Genomic DNA, 22,908 nt, shown 5'->3' on the forward strand with positions numbered 1-22,908 from the left:
ATTTTGGTTTTGTTAGAACTGTAGAAACAACTGAAACAATTCGTGATCTGGCCACGCTCTTTAATCTCGTCAATCGAATTGTTTCATTGATTGTCTTGTTGCTAGAAATCTTTGTAGTATTCTATGTGGAACCGAGATGTAGCCAGATATTTGACGTCTCATTCAGAGAGAAATTCATAACGTGTCTATCATCTTTGGGTTCACGATGTACCGAAATGAGTAAATTGACATGGTCCATATATGGTCGGGGGGTTGGATGGCTGAATGGTTGGCGTGCGCGCGCTGTATCATAAAGTCTGTCATTGAGTCGACTGGCGTGGTTTCGAATCCACGGTTGTACGTGACAAGGAGTAGGGTCGCCTGTCCAACCTCGTGGGTTTTCTCCGGGTCCTCCGGTTTCCTCCCACTGCTAAAGACCCCTATGCGCAAGCGAATTATTGAAATAAAAGTAAACCATATGTTAGTCCCGAAATGACCTAGTTGTTTCGAGTGGACGTTAAACCCCATTTCTCTCTCTCTCTCTCCATATATTGTCGCCACGTTTACCGGATCGGACAATAAGTTTCTTGTTATACATTTGAATAAAATATTCTTTTAACATGAACCAAGTACAGAGCGCCATGTTTTTGTTGCGTTCTAAATGATGTTAATTGTATTAACAGCCATTGTCATAGCTCTTAGTACAAATTGGGAGATTAAATCCCCCACCCCACCCCTCTCTACCCGAATTAATACAAACTAGGTATTTAAAACACGAAGAAAATCTCTGCCACACCCACCCCACCCCATCTCTGCTTCTCCTTAAATACAAATTGGATATTTAAAACAGAAAGTTAATTGACCCCGATAAATTCAAACGATCAACGTATATTGATCACATTACATATATATCACATTACGTATATATCATATTACATATGCTGTATATCACATTACATACACATATATATCACATTACATACAGGTTGACGTTACATCTTGTCAACTTGATTTTATGTTTAAACAAGTACAGGTACTTGAGTGAAACTTGATGTTTGTCTCCAGGTAAAACCAGAACACCTGTTAATAAAACTATTGTCAACATATTCAATCAAGCACGACACTCTAGGTAACTCTACAGCAGTTTCTTAAAGTTCGTTTCTTTTCTTTCTATAGGTTTTTTGTTTTTAGTTTAAACGTTTTGTATTGAGTCAACAAAAATAAATTTTGATAAAATGGATTAAACTAGAGTTATTAAAAACTTGCAAAACGTCCTTACATAATCAGAATTTATATAGATATATAGAGAATCTCCTACCCGTCTTTTTTGATATCAAAAAATATCAACACAAGTCGATAAAGTAAAAAAAAACGAGTCTCTGCCAATTCTTTTTACTTTATCGACGTGTTGATATTTTTTGATATCAAAAAAGAAGAGTAGGAGATTTTATTTATCACCAAATCCTTTCTTACACGCACAAATAAATAAATATAATTCTTTGCTAAAGATTTCACTTTTACTGAACCTGATTATATTAAGGCGTAGTGATACAATATTTTTTGACAACAATTCAACCATTGCAAAGTCCTTTATATTGACCTAGTGTTTCCATCAAGGTCAATTAAATAAAAATAGTTCATTTTTTATAAAAAAAAAAAGTTCATTTTAATAAAAAAAAAGTTAATTTTTAATAAAAAAAAGTTCATTTTGAATAAAAAAAAAAAAATAAGTTACTTTTAATAAAAGAAAAATGAAATGTTGTTTGAAAATATAAAAAGTAGTTCCTTTTTAACTAACCAATCAAATTCATGTATCGCAGTAGATTATAAAATTTATCACACAAGCGATATCTACTGTAGAATGTATTTAGTCCATGAGTCGTTGCAGAAAAGTAAGACATTCAACCTCCATTTTATTTATGTGTCGAGTGGACGTTAAACCCCATCTCTCTCTCTCTCCCCCATTTAATGGTAAACAGTTATTATTATTAGTGAATATTTATGTGTCGAGTGGACGTTAAACCCCATCTCTCTCTCTCCCCCATTTAATGGTAAACAGTTATTATTATTAGTGAATATTTATGTTAAATAACGGACAGAGAATCTGATAATTAATGATAATATTGTAGATTGTTATTATAATTGACATGTTGCTAAAACAAAGACAATCAGAAATTCTCAATAACACTAAATATCTTTGAGGAAATTCCAGAAAATTTAGCTTGTTTATCTAATCTGCGAATTTGTGTTTTCAGAAAATATACCGCGTTTTATTGAATTTCGTATAATCGATATTGGAATCACGGCCTTTTGCTTATCACAAAAAAAAAGATATTATAAAAAAAGCCACACCGCCGTGCCGTGAGTTCGTTAAGTAAGGTTGACGTCACGTCACTTATGTTAAATGAAACGGAACACGTCACTTATGTTAAATTAAACAGAACACGTCACTTATGTTCAATTAAACAGAACACGTCACTTATGTTCAATTAAAACGATATTCGAATTTCAGAAAAGATCTGTTCTGATCATAAAGATTTCCTTTAAGTCAAACTTCTTGCTTTGGTGTTGATTAATTAGTTAAACGACTGCGGGGATGCGAGGATGCGAAAAGCACAAACTAAACGTAACACATCAATGACCCCTGTAAAAAATCTAAAACAAATGTCGTTACCAAATACTAACATGATCGTCGAGCACTTAGGGCAACCACAAAAGCAACAATTATATTAGATTCCTACTTATTTTAGTTTAATTTGTTATTTTAGGGCGACCAGAAAAAACTGGCACCAAAACCCGACCCCAAGTTCACAAATCAGCGGAACATAAAACAACAAGGGTACGAACTGTCCTGAATGAGAAACAACTACACACGTTACGAACTTGTTATAACGCCAATCCACGACCGGATGCCCTAATGAAGGAACAGATGACGGAGATGACCGGATTAAGTCCAAGAGTTATCCGTGTCTGGTTCCAGAACAAAAGGTGCAAAGACAAAAAACGAAGCATCTTTATGAAACAGTTACATCAACAACAACACGAAAAGGTAAGATCTTTTTAAAATAATTATAATTTTTGATATTATTGTGGTTTGTTACCCCGAAAACGAAAAAGTGCACGTAGTATCACCAACATTTTCATGGAAACATCTGATACTTTGGTATGTTACCCAGAAACATTTCAGATGCTGTCACGCAACATTGTCTTGGCAACGAATACTAGTTTTGGTATGTTATTTTCAGAAAGTTAAGGTGCTATCACACAACACTGTCACTTTGTCATGGCAACGCGTGCTATTTTTGGTATGTTACTTTCAGAAAGTTAAGGTGCTATCATTGTTACTTTGTCATGGCAACGCCTGGTATTTTCAGAAAGTTCAGGTACTATGACACGACACGGTCAATCTGTATAACATGTTCTTGGGACTTTCATACCGTTTTAGGATCCGTGATGCTGTATCTCTCCTTTTTTATGGATATTCTATCCTATAATTCCCTTCCATGTCCATGTTTATAAGTAAGAAATAAATTGTTGCTTCTCATTTTCCCCCAAAAACCCGTTACTTGCTCAGGAGAACAATCTTCGGTTAAATCATGAAATCACAAATTCTTAGTTTACTCATTTTCTTCTATATAAATCCATCTTTTGACAATAAAAATAAACTAGTTTCGGTTGATCATATATCCATGTAAACATCCAAAATCGAGGTCAACTTATGTCTTCTGACTCAATTTTCTTTGTCCAAGGTTCAAAATAAGTTCAGTAGACTTAGGAAAACAAAGACGTCGATTTTTTGTCTTTCAAAAACCTTGTCTAATTTAGAATCAATCATCTTGAAAACTGTGCCAGGTTTTTTTTTATATAATGATAATATTTACAAATCGACTGTGAACTCTTCCGTTTGTTGCTAGAATACCGTAACCATTGTCTGTAAAGGTAGTTTAAAATACACGCCATTAAACAATTGCATCAAGTGTTTCCCCGCCATCTTAAGATGTCTTCAACAACATAAAAATTATGTGTGTTAAATTGAATGAAATCTGATTCCAGATAGGTTTTATATTTGGCAGCTTGCTACTTTTGTTTTAAGTCCAGTTTTTATTAGGTAGATACTGACAAATCAAAACATATCTTAGTAAAAGTGCAGAATATTGACCTATCAAAACATCTCATAGTAAAAGTACAAAATACTGACCTATCAAACAGTCCCATAGTAAAAGTACAGAATACTGACATCTCATAGTAACATCTCATAGTAAAAGTACAAAATACTGACCTATCAAACAGTCCCATAGTAAAAGTACAGAATACTGACCACTCACACACACACATTCTAAAAGTACACAATGCTGACCAATCAGATACATCCATACTAAAAGTACAGAATACTGACCAATCACACACCCGTATAATAAAAGTTCAAATGGCGACTGCTAGTAAAAGTACAAGAGACTATAGTAATAACAGACTAATGTAGGTTATTCTACTACTTACCTATATAAGATGTTATTATTTCCCACATATATTCAATACCATATACTTCACCACAGTTTTACAAATGTTTATATTCCCAGTAATCGACGTGGACATTATCACCCAATAATAACACGAGTAACTCACAATACGGTTTCACCTTTGAAATTTGTTTTATTGAGTTTAGTAAGTGGTAGTTTCACTATCTGATATCAAAACACGAGTAACCCACAATCTCTTTTGAAATGTTTTTTATTGAGTTTAGTAAGTGGTAGCTTCGGTATCTGAAATCAAAACACGAGTAACCCACAATACGGTTTCTGTTTTGTAATTTGATTTATTCAGTTTAGTAACAAGTGGTTTCGGTATCTGAAATCAAAAGAAAGGTTTCGGGGTTGAATTCGTCCATTGTATGTGTGATTATTTCTGGCGACGTTTCGATGAGGATTCTCTTGTCTTTATCAAACAAATATAGATAGATTTGGGATTGGTACAAATAAAATAAAAAAACCTTGATTATTTGTTCTGCGAAGAAAACCTTCGTTTCGTTTTTGTTTATCACATAGTAATATTTTGAACAAATGCTATATTTCTACATCAGGCAGTTAATACAGTGTAAAAAATTAAGAACATTTCAAAAATTCGACCAGAAAAGAATTAATGAAATTAAAAGACTTGTTTTGGGAATATTGTATTAAAAAAGATTAAAAATACACCTTCTTTCTTTTTTATCATAAAATAAATCCGTTTTCAAAAATATTTGAAAATTTTGCCGACAACAAATTTTCCCAACCATGTGAGTTAGGTTAAGAATGATAAGCGTATATTAAATAAGATAAGAACAGGACCACATACTGAACATTGTATATCTGATAATAAACCCCTGCTGTATATCACCGACCTTTTTAAATTAAAATATTAAAATTTGATTTAATTTAATATTTCTTTATGAAATATCTATGGAGCTGCTTGTGAACTTTGATCTCTAACTCTTTCTCGGGCAGTAATTACTGAAGATTGTAAACTGCTTTCGGGAATATTTCTGAAATGAATTACTTCTTGAGAGTAATTTTGATATGGTAAAATTGGTCACGATCTGTGATGTGGAAACTTTGTTTTTTAATCAAAAATGCACACGTACACGTGTATTTATGGTGTATACGATATATTTGATTAAAAATGCTTTCCGTCGGTTTTGATAATTCATTATGTATGAATTTCTGTTCTTTTTCGATAATAATAGTTAAAGTTACCCCACCGATAAAATTTGAAACTTTCATCGGAAGAAACGTCCCATAAATCGCCCCATCTTCATGAGCCCGGTTGGTGCAGAACTCCATTTCATTTCATTTCCTAGAAATATTTTCTATTACAAGATTTGGAGAATATTTAATAATTTTCAGCTCCGTTTTATCCTCGCGTCAATACGTTTGTGTATTTATAAGTCAAGTAAAACGATGAATTTTAAATGAGTTTTATTTTATCTGTGGTATATCTGGCTATATACCATGGTTTCTAATCTTGTCTTTACCCAGCTGTGTATCGGTCTCTTGTCGTTTCCCTATCTTTACATCTCACATTCTTCTCGCTGTCTGTACAGTCGATAACTTCTCCCAGCCTCCCCATTTCCCGGATCATAAAGTCTTCTTTATCCAGACATAATATACACACGATGTATTTTGTAATAATTCCAACTTTTGTTTAGATACATTTAATATTGGTACGTGGTCATCCAGACTTTCTCCCAGCTCTCCATTCTCCAGATCCTAGACTATAGCCTTCTTTACCCAGTCACTATTCGTACAAGCAATATTTTGTAGTCCTACTGTTCTGCTCCGACTGGGCTAATAAAGACGGCCATACGCCATACAGTGTACTAGAGGGAAATTTTGCCCGGACAGCGGCACTACGGCCTACTCTTATATCGAATTCCAACTGTTAGATCTTTTACGTGCACGCAAATCTGTACACGGGACCTCGGTTTTTCGTCCCATCCGAACGACTAGACATCCGTTCTTGTCTGTCCCGCCGTCCTGCACCAGTGACAAAGGGGGAAAGAGAAAGCTTGTTTGCATGTTTGTTTGTTGGTTGCAGGAGGCCCACAGATTGACCAGATAAAATTTAAAAATAACGTATTTACTGTTTTTATTTAGTTTGTATTATATCAAGTATTTAATGACGTAATTAACCATCAATGATTGTTGCGCTATTAGGCAAATTTAACGCCGAGGAAATGAACTAGTTTTTTTATAAAATAGTACGAACCATGTAGAACGACCCTTTCTAGCATAGCAGATACCTTCGCTAACAATTCTTTATGCCACTGTTCTAAATTACGACGAACTTACCAAGATCTCCTCAGTCTACTGCTGTCGATTAAGGACCGTATGAGAATGTTTGGTACCAAGATCTCCTCAGTCTACTGTTGTCGGTTAAGGACCGTATGAGAATGTTTGTTATCAAGATTCTAATTGGTTAATAATTGTATTTAATATAAGGATGTTTTCATTGAGATGACTTCCTGTTTTCTAATCTTGTTCGATATTCATTAAAATTCCATTTGAGGAAAAACATTCATTGATTTTGTTTGTTGTGTTTAGCTGATTGTTTTAAATAGAGCTACAATGCGCAGGTCAAACCTCATTTTTAATCGCTTTACTAAAAGTTCCTAGTGTTCTACCACAGATAGCAATATGACGAGCTTGCTTTCAGAGGAAACTTAAAACCAGTGAATGTTCTATTTCCCAAATGGGATTTGGACGATCCTGAAGATCATTCCAGATATAAGTTGTATCTGTTAAAGCACGTGACTATAAATATCAATACTATTATACTATATATACCATACTTTGTTTACGTCATTTAAACGCGTGACCAAATACTAGTATGAAGACGCGTAACATTAAGGACGCAGTTTGAGAAATATATTGGTTTTTGTATTTGTACGCTAGGATAAGATATATTTAAATAGTTTAATTCTCTCATATTTTTTACAATCTTAAAATACATCTAGATTAAATATTAAATTAAAACAAAATCGGAAGAAGAAAAAAAATGGATAATTTGTACTGCTTAAAAAGTCTGGAGATACGCGACTCCATTCCTGAATCGCACCCCGCGGATATATAACGATATATCGTGGAGTGAATCGCAACCTTTTTTTATCGTGTTTAAAGTAAAAAGAAATATTCTACATTCTGTAATCAGCGAGATATCATGCTATTTAATATGATATAAAAAAAACAAGTTAAGGATAAATTCCATGTCTCAAAGAAATAAAACACTTTTCAAGTCAGTGGTGCCGAGTTTAAAATAAACCTCTACCAACGAACGCTACAATCAGCTCACGAAGGTTGAGTTAGTTTTTTTATTATTATTATTTTTCTCGATAATGTTGTTTTTCTTTTGTAAATAAGATTAAAATTAGCCAAGCAGGTGTTGATTTTAGATGTATTAAAATAAATCTAAACATGTCCAAAATATTGTAAAACTAAAAAAAAATTTTTTAATTTTTTTTTGTTCTTTTAATTGGTGAATACGACTACCTGCAGGTGTTAGTTAAATATTTTCTTCAATACAAAGGCTAAATCTTGTTAAAGGAATGAAATCTCTTTGGTTTAGATCAGAATAGAGTATTTTATGGCGGTGATCCGATTAGTGGTGGAACAAGCTATATATACCATTCAATTTTTGTTTCGAATGATCATGTGCTATCAGCCTGCACACCACGACGGTTCGGGTTCGAATCTGGATTTAAATCATTATAGTGTATATGTAACAAATATCAAGCAATACGGACCGGGTTCGAATCTGTATTTAAATCATGTTAGTGTATATGTAACCTTAGTGTATATGTAACCAATATCAAGCAGCCTGCACACCAGGACGGTTCGGGTTCTAATCTAGATTTAAATCATGCTAGTGTATATGTAACCAATATCAAGCAATACGGATCGGGTTCGAATCAGTATTTAAAACCTGGCAGCTTTACCTGTTCAACACCAAATTGACACAAGACCAAGTATAACGCGAGATAATTTCCCAGTTCACTAAAACTGGAATGTTAAACACAAAACATAACTAATTGCTATCGTTGCTTCAACCCTTTCTTGTAAAATAGGAAAACGTGTAATTAGTTTGTTTGATATCTGGAAACTCTTGACGGTGCCATTTTTTTTTTATAATTTAAAGTTTTAAAATAAACGTAGTCCCTGACGTTTCGCGTTACTTTTTTAAAAGTTTAAACTCAAGAAACGAAAGAATGTTTTCAGACGGGATTTCAAACAATTACAATATTATAGTAAAGCTCTTAAGTGGATTATTAAGGCATGTGACTCGGAGTCTCTAGTTACAAGACGTTTGGGGTTAAAGGTCAATAGCATGAGGAGATCCAGTTTAATCATACCTTACTTTTTTAATACTAGGGGGTGAGCATAATAGCAGGGAGGTAAAAATAACAGCGAGCAGACCAAACGGCCCACCATCATCCCAAACCAGCAATCAACGCTAATTTCCTCTTATTTCATTTCCTACTCTCGAAGATCACTAGTTTCATATCGTGCCTCCGAGTTGGGGATAATTCGCGTAAATTACCCGTCTCCTTGCCTGTAATAAGCCCGTGTGATGCGTGCTGGACAAAAATATGTTGTATTGTATCTTCTAACGCCAGTCATAATCACGTGTAATTATATTTAATGGCGGTAATATAACCGAGTGAAAGACGACGAGAAAGAATCACGGAGGGACAAACCGTCTTAATTTCTGCTCCCCTATTGTTTACATTCATGGCCTCGCTTCCGTGTCGCGTGCCGAAATTCGCTTGATACTCTCCAACCAAACATTAAATTATTGGGAATCACCACAAATCTTGTTGGACCACACGAGAGCCGTTTAAAACTAATAAACTCTTATAAAACCTTTAATTTATCACGCAGCTCTCCCCCCAATCTAATTTACGATGTGTAATCTTCTAACTCAAGTAGCCAATGGTCAAGATGTTTAAATGGAGAAGCAAGAGGGAAAAATCGAAGATTTGCATCCTGTTTGCGACAATTTCAAGAGGTCATTTTCTCTGGTTTTAGTTCAACATAAACCAGATAAGAAAAAACATCCTCGAGTTTGTCATGTTGGACGTTTGACCAGATTTTATCAATATTATCCTGACATACATCAACATCTTCATGGTTTTTATTACGCCGCCATCTTTTATTCCGCCGTAATCGTGTTATTTTATATCAGAGATCGAAAATAAACTCATCTTCACAGGTTGTATGTATTATACCAGTTTTTGTCCAATAAAATTACTAGAAAAAGTTTACTGTTCAGTGCCATTGAAATAAAAAGAGTATATTCCATGCTGTTGGGGGGAGGAGGGGGGTGTAACAAATTTGACAAACCTCCGAAGCTTAGTTGTTGCAGAAAAGCAGGACGTTACACTCCATTCATGTGTACGTTAAAGACGCCCGAGAGAGAGAGAGGTGGGGTTTACCGTCTACTTGATACGAACTAGTTAATTTGGGGACTAACATATCATTCAGTTTTATTTCGATAGTTCGCTTGAGTGTAGGAGGAGTGGTCTTTTAGCAGTTGTCGGAAACCCAGAATTATTAAGACCCGTAACAAAATGACCTTTCGTGGACTGACCGTACTGAAATTAACTTCAATATTTTGCACGCGCCGATCAATATGTCTACCGACCTATGATTCAATATTTACCGTTACATCGTTCGAATAAACAAATTATTCAACAAACCACGAAAAACCGATTGAAAAACAGAGGAAACGTAATTAATTATTATTTTAATCTTGGTCACGTTCCGATGAAAACCAAACGACAACTAATGAATCTGCCCCTAGCGCAGGAAATTGTAAAAATCAGCGAAGCAAATATTTATTAGTATATAATAAAATAATATTTAATAACATATTGATTCCTCTAGACGGGTTTTTGTCTTCCGCGTTCGCTTTGAGTTGGCGCGTCGTCACCAGCGCGAGATGAAACGTTGCGTAACCATCATCCCGTAAACGTTAATAAAAGGCTGATTTTATGACGGTTTTTCCTGAATGTTTGACGTGATATTTTGCAACAATTAAAATTAATTGGTAAAATCTACAACACCAGTTCTCCTGCTGGGTTTAATCTGAGGTCGATCTATTCTAAACGACCACATTCGCTTCCTCTACTTGCATAACAAATTTGCGATCTCGAAAGGTTATCGATAACACTATGCTGCTTAATAAAATTAATAAATGGCGTGCTTTCTAGAGATCAATCAGTATTTCTTTGCACAATTTTCCTGGATGCAAAATGATTTCGATAATATTCGGCAATCACCATAGATAGTTATGATGATTATTAAACTATGATTCGCTACGCCATCATATAAATGACGTCATCAACATCAAAAGCCAAATTGGCGTTGGTTTGTTATTTGTAATTTTAACATTCGAAGATCTGTAAAATCAGAAGTCGTTTGGTGAAATAATCACGATACGGATCCGTCTTGTAGTTTATCAATTGTAAAACTCATTTTCTCAAATCGTGTTCAGATTGACTTGACTTAACTTCAACGTGTACTAGCCATGCGGTACCGTACTCTCATTGGCACGGCGATTACAAAATTTATATTATAAACGTCATCTTATGTTGATGACGTCAAACTCCAACACGAGTCTAGTTTACACGCATTCCACTGAAGAAGGCATTGCACTGTTGTTAAACTAAATACTAAAGTTACGCTGCTTGTCTGATATCGACCATTTTAATCCAAAGTGTGTGTTCTTCTTCCATTTAATGAAACTTAGTCTGTCTGTGTATGAAAGATGTACAATGGAGTAGTACCACATTACAAAATAGTATACTATGTTTTAATATGGCCGCCATTTAGAACAGAGACTTATTTTCTCATAGTACATAGGCCTCTGTGTGCAGAACGTAATTTGTGTTGTGATGTATTTTACGGACTTGGAATTTGATCGACGCCGAGTACCAGCGGTACTAGAATTTATCACACCATTCCTGGTTTTGAATATTGGTATGAAATGATTCTGTTCCCTTTAATAAGACTAGTTCCAACTGCTAAATATATGCCTGGTAAACCTCCACGCAGAGATTACCATAGCCAAGTCTTTCATTTCCTCTCGGTCGGTTCCCACCTTTCAATATTCGCGGAATAGCGTGTCCGTTATTGCAGGAAATTAAGAAATGGCATTAGGGTTTAAGCCTTTTAACGCTGTAATTAAAAGCAAATTGTTGTCACTAGGTATTGTATTGAGGGAGGTTTAGTCGACTGAGTCTGGTGAGCGAACAAAGACGGACAATTTCTCTCCCAGCCTTGACTCAATTCGCTCGCTCATTCCACAAACTATTGTGAAGGCGTCGGCCATTCATACGGTATTACGGTATTTAGAAGACAATGCTTATTTCATTTGAATGTTTGTAATGGCCTAACGACTGTTTTATTTGTTGCGAATTTTCTGTGTGAAGTAATGAGACCGTATGCTAATTAAGCCGACATGTAGCAAGGATTAAATATTATCAATCAGTTTATCGTCATAATACCAAACTTGTAAATACAACATTCATTTTCATTCATTCATTCATTAAAAATATTTTCTCACATGAAATTAAGACCAGAAATATTTTATTCTGTGACCTAAAGGTTGGAATCGTAACAATGGCGATGTTTGGGTCATACAGTCTCCTATTGCACACACTGTTCTAAAAATAAGCCACACAATTTACATTGCCATAATATATTTACCTAGCTGTGTATATATAGATTGTGAAGTTGTTTTTTTATTAAAGAATTGTATTTGTGTTTATACAATTAAACAAAGCTGGATATAATATAAGACTTATTAATTGATAATTAATATTATTTTATCGTAAAGCTGTATACACGAAATTTGTGGTTACAGTGGTAATTTGTTTTAAATGAGATCAGCTTGACCTGCGATAGGAAAATTTATCGATGTAAGCGTAAAACCCAACCAGGCACTTTAACTAATCTTTACTTAACGGGAGGGGAGCCGGTGCATTTTCGGTCTTCAGGAGGATTGAACAAAAAGGGTTGGCTTTTTTTTTGACAGGACACATTTGCGCGTGCTAAAACGTTTTACCATTTACAGTTTTCTTTATTAAAGAATTTAAAACAATAGTTTCAGAATTTTAACGGCAAAGTTTGTATTGGCGCCTCATTTGAGTGATTAACTGCTGATCTGGGTGATTTGTGACGTATGACGTTGAACAGATCTGGATGATTTGTGACGTATGACGTTCAAGAGATCTGGGTGGTTTGTAACGTATAAACGTTGAACTCAAGTTGTACCAGGAGTCACCACTATTATATAATCTACTCCACCCCATGAATTAATGTTTCTCGTGATAAAAACAAACAGCTTATATTCACCCTGTGTTTCCTCTCGGTACCCCGCCCACCTTATTACTTCTAATTGATCTAGCATGTGGTTTACATGTTATATAACTCACACGTATACTCATATACCATACATAGATATACCAATATACCATACACACATATACCCATATACCATACACAAATACACTCATGTACCATATTACTCATATATCATACACACATATATACTCATATACCATAAACACATATACCATATACTCATTTACCATATACACATATACTCATTTGCCATATATTTCGATTCCTAGCTTGTACTCAACTAGGAATAAGGACGTGGGTTTTCTTCTGGTCCTCCGGTTCCCTCCTAATGCTAAAGACTCCTACGTGCAAGCTCTCTCTCTCTCTCTCTCCCTTTCTTTTTCCCATACCATACCACCTACATCATTAATATTCTCCTGGTTCCCCTGGAATTACCTGATTGTGTCGAATGAACCTTTAAAATGGAATAGAATGAAATGTAGTTTAGCACCTTACGTTCTGGACCACCAGGTTAATGTAGATAGTGTGTGTCCTCAACAACATTTTTAAAATCATTAACCCATCATAAAAATCCAATCAGGTAAAATCAAACTAAACAATAATAAACTAATTAATCAATAAGTTATTTATCTTTGATCTCGTGTCGTCAATAGGTCGACATATTTTACCCAAATAAAATACTAGATACAAATTATATCCAGATGGGTTTTATCTCTTTGTGATTTTTCCAAGAATTGTATGGCCTCGAGATATATATTTCCATTCGTGAATGAACCGGGGTTAGTTTTTGTAATTTATAAAAAAAAATATTTATTGAAGCCGGAAAAGTAATTATATGGTTGTACAACTGACAGACGAACAAGCGTCAGCCACAAACAGCTTGTACAATCAAACCTCTATTGTTCACGTTTCTTCATTTGTCTATTCACCCAGGTATGAACATGAACGAGGGTAGCGGAGGGTACTTGTTTACGGCCAGAAGCCTCTCCTCCCGCGGGCGTTCCACCCTCCCCCATAATTAGTAAGCTAATTAAAGAACACAGGCCTATCAAATCCCCGTAACAGCTGGCACGTGCTCACGGCGATACGTCACCAAACATGTAATCACGTTGATAAAAGAGACTCGAACTTGCTTTCCCTCGTTCTTTGTAGTTTTATTTTAATCTTCAAATATGTCCTATTTCTTTAACGAAGTTGTTTTGACAACAAAATTATTGTATTCAAATTTAGTCCATTGACAATTGATTTTTTTCGAGTATTAGTTTATATTTGGACAAATATCAGATTTCATGATTCTGTCCGAAATGAAATAGGGTTTAACGTCCTACTGTTCTGCTCCGACTGGGCTAATGAAGACATGATTTAGACCGAAGTTTGAACAGAATTAGTAACTAAACAAGGAAGCCATACTTAATTACCTCTAATTATTCATTATATTTCTGGAAATACACAAAAAGCTTCTTATATTAATTAGGCCTTAATTAGGCCTACTTATCGTATAACTGTCTTAATATGTTTATTAATTATTTATTTATATTTTTAATTTTAACTGAAAGAAGACGAAATGAAATTCTAATAAAGACTTTAAATTATTTTTTTTTATATGGCGTCATGTGTATCGTAGGCTTCAGATAAATTCTATTTCCTTAATACAGAAATAGCACAATCTTACATTAATTAATTCATTCATATTGGCAAAATACCGTAATAAGGAGTCGACATCATTTCACCACAAACCAATACATATCCATAAAGGCGGCCATCACGATTTCATTTATAAATTTATACAATTGCAAACAAATCTTTCCAATAATTAATTTTCTCATGAAATACTAACTTTCAAAAATATGAATGAATGAATGAACTAAATGAAAAATAAGCAAAAAAAACGGGTCAGTTTTAAGACGAATATGGAAATTAAAAAAAAAAAGACTTAACATTTATTTTGATGTTAGAATGAAACGATGGTGAAATATATATTATAATGAATAATGTCGGAGGGGTATTAAGTAATGGATTAACGAGGTTTATGGCTATATTAGTAATATTTATATCTTTAAATGACCCAACAATAAAAACTACTCGAAACTCCGTCGCTCTGTAAATAAACTATTATTGTGTTCACTATAGTATTGTTTCCTGTATAAATCCACCTGCAGTTCTATACTGCATAAATTTTCCCATATAAATTCACCCGAAATTTGTCAAACATTACACTCTCACTTAAAATTCATCCAAACTTCGATAATTAAGATAAACTTATTTTATTTATAAGTTTATATTTGATATATAAATCGAGTTAGTTCAGAAATAGACACGGCTTCCACAATTGTCTGTGCAAATATACCTTGTTTTGAATTAACAAAATAATTCTCTCACGGCGTTCTATTATTACTGAACAATAATCGTTCTCTAATAACGCTCTACTATTACTCAACAATAATAGTTCTCCCATAACGCTCAACTATTACTTAACAATAATAGTTCTCTTATAACGTTTAACTATTACTTAACAATAATAGTTCTCTTATGACGCTCTGCTATTACTCAACAATAATAGTTCTCTTATAACGCTCTACTATTACTCAACAATAATAGTTCTCTTATAACGCTCTACTATTACTCAACAATAATAGTTCTCTTATAGCGCTCAACTATTACTGAATATTAATAGTTCTCTCATAACGCTCAGCATTGATATTTATCTCATAATGCTCTACTATTACTCAACAATAATAGTTCTCTCATAACGTTCAACTATTACTCAACAATAATCGTTCTCATATAACGTTGTACTATTGTGATTGAATTTTAATGGAGATATTAGCCATTATGATTGATTTTTATTTGGGATATTATCGATTGGAATTTTTTATTTGAGATTTTACTGATTGTGGTTAATTTTGATTTGAGATATTATCGATTATGATAGATTTTTATTTGAAATATTATCGATTATGATTGATTTTAATTTGAGATATTATCGATTCTGATCGGTTTTTGTTTGAGATATTATAGTAGAAACATGACCTTCAATCTATTTATCAGTTAAGACGAGACACGTGATATTTTATAATAAGATTTCTGTGGATAAATATTGTTTTAAAAATATTCATTCACCCTTATAAACATTTTTCCGACGTTGATTCCCTTGTTCAGTGATGCAGGACGGAGGGTCTGACAAGAACGACTGTCTAGTCGTTCGGATGGGACGAAAAACCTACGTCCCATGTATACATTGGCATGCACGTAAAAGATCCATTGGCAGTTGGAATTGATATAAGAGTAGGCCATAGTGCCGCTGCCTGGGCAAAATTTCCCTCATTGCACACTGTATGGCGTATGCCCGTCTTCATTAGCCCAGTCGGAGCAGAACAGATAACGTTAAACCCCATTTCATTTCATTTTATAAAATTTAAAAACAGAAATCACCACAAACTGGAATAGGACAACAATATATTAAGGTATCCTGGTGATTGCTCAAGCCCAATAGAATCCCATTTTTTGAAAAATACTGTTGACGGTTTCTGTTAATGAAGTTTTCACTGTGACTAGATGTGTTTTACAAATTACACACTGGTATTTTTAAGCGGTTTATAAATCTGGACGTGTTTTTCTTCACGATTTATAAATCCGCTCGTTTATTTTTAGAACTGTAAGAAAGCACGAAACGAAATATTCTATTTGAGATCGGATATGATTGTGGTATTATTAGGGAATAACAATGAGTATGTTTTCTTTTTTCTAAAAACGAAATACAAGATAATTTTCGTTTTAAGAATATTGAAAACACACCATTTTTGTGAAAAGGAATTATTGTTATGTGTTGGGGCGTTTCGTTTCTTTTAATATTTGTAATTTTATATTCTAAACTATTAATACCCTTTTGTATACATTTATAGTGTGTTTAATATAAATTGTAATTAATTAGAAAAGGGGAGTCTGCTTTTTAAATTATTTTTCATACGGAGACAACTTTTTTCAAACCAATCCCGACAACAAAAGCGTTGATATCTAAATAACATGTTATTCAAGGGACAATTGGGCGGGGGCCCTGTAAACATATAAGTTCGTCGTGCTTATAATATATGTTGTAATCTTTGCTGCATGGCATGTTTTCTTTTAATGTTCAAACACTGATTTTGCTCATCCAGTACCAATACAATAAATATCCGTTTAAATTTTTCGACCAGTTTTGTTCATATTAGTGGTTGTGTTGGTAGGGGCCTCATTGCACGACTCTGCACGGGAGAATATAATTCTGTTATTGATCTTAATATATAAATAAATTTTAAAATTATTTAATTTCTCATAATTTATATCTGTTGTATTTTATCTTGCAGCATGCTAATGGATTGGGTCGGCCATTGTCAGGCGTTCCCATGGTAGCAACTAGTCCCGTTCGAAATGAAGGCCCGGGTATCCAGGCGAGTCCAGTTGAAGTCCAGAGTTACCAGACACCTTGGAAGGCCCTGAGTGACTTTGCCATGCAGGGTGAGATGGACGCCCACCACGCTCCGTTTCGACAACTGGTGAGCAGTTTTCTTGGCTCTCACGAAGAGGACGACACGGTTGTTTATATCTAGTACCAGGACTAAGCCGTCCGACCCGAAACAACTTCACATCGGGCTCGGTCGAAATCCGGGCTATCCACCCCACGGTATGCCTGCTTGGCCTTTTATTCTAATTTTCTTAGATTGCCGCCATAACACCGTCTGGGGTGGACATTTTGCTTGGTTTAGGTTTAGTCCTGCTTCTTTTTATATTTTGTGTTGTTTTCTTCGCCATTTTATTTCTTGTTTACACGCCATTTTGATTTTCATTTATCTGTTATTTTGATTTTAAATATAATATTTGTTTTTATTTGTTATGTAAACGCCATTTTAACTTTAATTTACCCGCCATTTTAAATTTAATTTATCCGCTATTTTATTTGTTATGTACACGCCATTTTGAATTTGATTTATCCACCATTTTGATTTTAATTTCGATTTATCCGCCATTTGATTTATCCACTATTTTGATCTTAATTTTGAATTATCGGCAATTTTTTTTTTTAATTTAGTATTTACCTATCATACCCAGATTAGTTGACAATTTGTTTGTTTTTGTCGTTATATATATATGTTTAGGAGTTGGGGTTTTTTTTTCGCTCTTGGATGTTTATTTTTGGATTAGTGCTGCTATTTAGTGTGAATTTTAAAAGTTTATAAAACTTTTGAACTCTTCAAATGGAAAGACAATTAAATAAAATGAAACGCCTGTATCTTGGAAATCTCTTAATTGATCAAGCTCATATATATTAGGAAATGCCCATATGCAATATTGTTGTCTATAGATAAATAAGGTAAAATAGGGAATTGTATTCCTTGGCCGAACAGCATATAAACTTGTGCCCCTAGATCTATAAAATCAGTAATCTCCATGTCTTAGCATCAAAATCTATTAAATCGTTGAAATTTTAGACATTCGTTATGTTTATGATGACGTAATAGTTTATGACGTACACAATAGACGTTTGAATGCCTGGTTGAGGACTGGAGAATTCCCACTCAGTGAGTGAAACTATAAAAGGGCTAAGGAAAGCGGTTTGGTGAAGATATAAGTAACCCTAACCCTACCCCTCACTCGGGATTATAGATAGATGAATAGGTCTCTCCAACCGACATGGGTTCTTATTCACGAAAATTTAAACTCAAATAATTTAGGGATACATTCTTTCCATTGGTTGAGAGTCCAAATCCTAGTAGGCCTACAAACTTTAGCTTTTAGCCAATGAAACGTCAGCATTCCTAAAATACCATAGTTTAAGTTTTCGGAAGTACGACCTGTGGTCTCGCCGAACGACCGGACAATAAATAACGTTTCGCTTTGAAAACAAAATATCAACGTTTCTTCGTACGTGAGTTCTAAATAAACTAAATCTGGAATTATACGATAAATTTAGCTTGATTATATTTAAAAATATATTTAAAACTATCTCAATATCATGATTGTATAATCCTCCTCCCTTTGTAATAAATTCAATATATGTCCATGTATTACGGTCGGCTGGAATTTTCTTTGTTCAAAATCTAAAGCCTGAATAAGCATGAATGATAGAAAATCGATCGGTTTTTTTTTCTGATCATGAATAATAATATGCTATCGATATTTTGTTCATTTAATTGATTGATTATCGACAAGGAATCGATCGAGATTTTTTTGTTTCTTGTTTTGCGATTGCTCTTTTTGATTTTTTTAAATTTAGATATCTGGGTTTGTAAGGGAAGAGAAATAAAAAGAATATAACTATGTTAAGCGAATCGCGTAATTCTAGTCACGCTCTTTGAATTTAGCATGGCAATATGTCGACCATATGTTTAGACCGTGGTTGGGACTTTGGGCAGAACCAAGGTGCTACAGAAATTAAAAGAAACTTCCGAGTGTATGTTTTTAGAATTATTACGTTGGTTAATTCTCGTTATTAAAATTCAACTTTTTTTTCTATTTTCAGATGAACACTTTCGATCCAATGCATCAAGGTTGTATGGGCGGTATGAACGGTTCCTCACCTGAAAGTGACCCAATGTTACAACATCCGGGATATATGCACACCGACGACATGCCCAGTTCGGTCAACTCCGATTTTCCTCGCACACCTTCGGATTTGTCAAGCCCCTTAAGTCAATGATGAAGTCCGAATGCACACAAGTGAAAGGCTAAGCAACAAAATATACCTCAGTTTGCCGAGTGACTGTTAACGGAAGTGCTATTCTATATAATAAGACAATAAGGGCTAGTCACTCGGACGATCTGTCAAATCTTCAAGATCTCGTTCCAGCCCAAATAATTTACATGCACCTTGATATGAAGGAGCGGGCATTCACTGCGGAGTAATACATATTGACTAGGAGCTGGTTTTACAGTAGTTTTCAATAATTAATAAAACAAGACTGCCAAGAAAATGTGGATATTTTTTTTTTGCTGAGTGACGAATTGTTGTAAAGAAATATCCAACGTGTTATATGAATTGATGTTTATCGTGGAATATATATATAGGTTATTTATATACCGTATGTGTACATATGACGTCATTATTTTTCTCTGAAACAGATCAAGAAACGTATTGTTTGATCACGTGACATTTTATCTTTAAAAACTTATAAACATTGACTACATCTCGTGAGAATATACGAGATGCATGTCATTACATCATATATTTATTTCCTTCCTTTCATCATCACACATATATATATATATATATTTAAGGACTTTTTTTTTTTACTCTTTTCGATTCAAATATTTGAAAATCCGAAAGCCGACGCCATTTTGAATGCTGTAGTTTAGCTGTGTTGTTTGTGAATAGTGTTAATAGTAAAATTTGAAATTAAAACTATTTTGTGTGAGATATAAATTATTGTATATAAATATATTATATATATATACAAATAGCTGTGAATTTATTGTGAATATTTCGTTGACAAGATCACGACGCTTATTGTCAAGTTCTAATAACTAAATTATCTACCTTGGCTATAAAAAAACGACCGGGAAGCGTCGGTTTGAACAAAGAGACAACAATATTTTGTTTTCTTTTTTAAATTGAAATTAAAAATGTCTTGGTTTCTTTATTCTAAAGCTCCAAATATATCAAAATCTCTGTGCGTCCAATGCATTTTTCGGAAAATATCAAATTAATTATTTAACTTTGAATTCAGAAAACAGAAACAAAGTATGAACGATATATAGGGGATTGCATTCGGCTAACTTTTGATATCCTTTTCTGTCTAAAGATGTTTTAGATGAAGAATGCCCGGATGGAAACAACTATAGGTCCTGATGGATTTCCCAGTTATTGGAAAATGACTATAGCCTCTCCTTTCTGTTTTTAAAGATAAATTACATCCTGTCTCTCAAATCATGGCTTGTTTGTGATAATATTTCTTCTATGTTCTGTTTTTAATTTGTGCCATTTTAAATTCCTATGTGTTGATCTGCGTTCACCATTCTGTCACGTGACGCGTGTATTTTGTCTACACCACAAAGTTTTATTTAACTTATGCAATAAAAGCGAAAAAATTTAAATCTTTTGTTATATTGTGTTATCTCTTTTGAACTGAAATTCGGTTTCCCTTCCTGTTTTATGCTTCGGTGGTGCAGGAGGGCCTGAAAAGGACACCTGTCTAGTCCTTCGGGTGGGATGGAAAATCGAGGTCCCGTGTACACATTGGCGTGCACGTAAAAGATCCATCGACAGTTGGAATTCGAGATAAGAGTTGGCCGTAGCCCGGGCAAAATTTCCCTCATAGCACACTGTATGGCGTATGCCCGTCTTCATTAGCCCAGTTTAGGAGCAGAACAGTAGGACGTTAAATTTCATTTCATTTTATTTCATTTCCTGTTTTTCTGCACAGACCATGCTATTGAAGACGGGCATAAGTTAAGCAGGTGCTATGGGGATGTGGGTGGTGGGGAACGGGGGGGGGGGGGGTCTGGACAACGCCGTTTCGTCCTTTTCTTCGAGAAATTCCCACTGTCAAGGGTTAGTTTATGCGCAAGCAAACGTGTACACTGTGACTCGTTTCTTTCGACCAGCCACTGCCTTCATTAGCCCAGTCGGAGCAGCACAATAGGATGTTAACCCCCATTTCATCTCTGTTCCTTGGCAGACACACTGTCCGGCAAAACTGACACGTGAAAACCACGCAGGAAAATCACGGGTTACTTTCTGGGACACCATCTTGGATCGACACCAACTACTGTATATGTTGTCCCACTGAGTTGGAGTTTCCGATTGATCTAGGGTCATTAGTTCAGTCCCACGTTTGCACATGACAAGGAGTAGGCCTACTTTCAAAATGGCCGTTTTATATAAATGAGAATTTTGGAGAATATTAACCGTATCCCTAACCCTTTCTGGAAGACTGGACATGGACCCAATTGACCTTTTACCCCTCTTAAAGGGTCAGGGTTAGTATTCCCCAAAATACTCATTTTGGACTCCGGAAATACCGAACCTCCCCAACCGGCCTACTATTAGCATCTCCCAATAAATACCCGAAGAGACTCGGGGAAGAACGATCTAAGTCACTTTTTCAATGAACGCCAGTTAATGGCGCCATCTGGTAGAAAATTGTATAAGCTTTCTGTGGAACAATAAATTTCAGGTAAAAACGACCGGAGTCGCATCGAACCAAGACCTTTCTGAAATGGCCTCCCGGACAAATACAAGTCCATCGTATTTATTTGACCTTAATTTGTCTGAAAAGTGGAAGTCGGTTGTTGTACTGGTAATTCTTGTTTGTATTAAACATCATTTTGAAGTTGTAATTAAACCAACTAGTTGTTTTGTTCGCGTCAAGCATTCTCGTCCTAAAGTCTGTTTGGCCTTTTATGCGAAAAGACAAAAATGTGACTTAGATCGTTCTTCACCTGGACTCTTCACCTGTATCCCTGGTAGGATTCTCTTGTCAACGGTCCTGGTTATAGGTAACCAAACGTTTAAAATTATAACTTTTAAAATATCTTCATCAGAAGAGCATCTGATTTTATCCAATCTGATTCAAATACAGATCTATTTAAATACTTTCGATGGTCTACACTACATGCAGATCTGACCGGTTGTAGTGGAAGGTCCGCCATATGTCATACTAGCGGCTTTTGACCCTATGACGTCAGACATTGATTAATCAGTCAACGTTGATGTTTCTAGTGGGTTACCCACAGTTCCGTGCACCTCACGCCAAAAAACTTGCCGTAACATACCGTTTCATTGGCTAATCCCTCACATCATTCAGAACACGGGATATATAACAAGTCTTCCAGATCCTAGTGTAGTAAAGACAAGTAAAACGAAATTTTGAACTATAAAAAACGAAACGAAATAGGATCTGTGTTTTAATCAGATTCCCGGGTAAACCCCCTGACCTCACGCCAAACTTGATGTTGTCTCCACCGTGAACCCCTTAACACGCCCATGCATCGCAACCACACGAAGAAATGAATTATTTGACATTAAATTAAGAAAACAATACCCAAATATCAACAGTAA

The 22,908-nt window shown here is 34.7% G+C and overlaps 1 protein-coding gene across 4 annotated transcripts in view; it reads left to right on the forward strand.

Annotated features, from left to right (window-relative positions):
* The window catches only part of LOC126817266 (insulin gene enhancer protein ISL-1), a 74,593-nt gene extending 53,662 nt beyond the window's left edge, over window positions 1-20,931 (forward strand). For 3 of the 4 annotated variants that reach the window (XM_056100111.1, XM_050544083.2, XM_050544081.2), the window contains 3 exons: window positions 2,748-3,028; window positions 17,219-17,407; window positions 19,372-20,931. In XM_056100111.1, the coding sequence (XP_055956086.1) occupies window positions 2,748-3,028; window positions 17,219-17,407; window positions 19,372-19,548 (647 nt within the window). In that variant the 3' untranslated portion in view covers window positions 19,549-20,931. Of the gene's footprint in view, window positions 1-2,747; window positions 3,029-17,218; window positions 17,536-19,371 lie in introns of all 4 variants that reach the window. The other variant, XR_007678955.2, reaches the window with a different exon arrangement.
* Window positions 20,932-22,908: the final 1,977 nt, after the last annotated feature.

The sequence above is a fragment of the Patella vulgata genome, chromosome 4, assembly GCF_932274485.2.
Source record: "Patella vulgata chromosome 4, xgPatVulg1.2, whole genome shotgun sequence".
Lineage (NCBI taxonomy): Eukaryota > Metazoa > Mollusca > Gastropoda > Patellidae > Patella > Patella vulgata.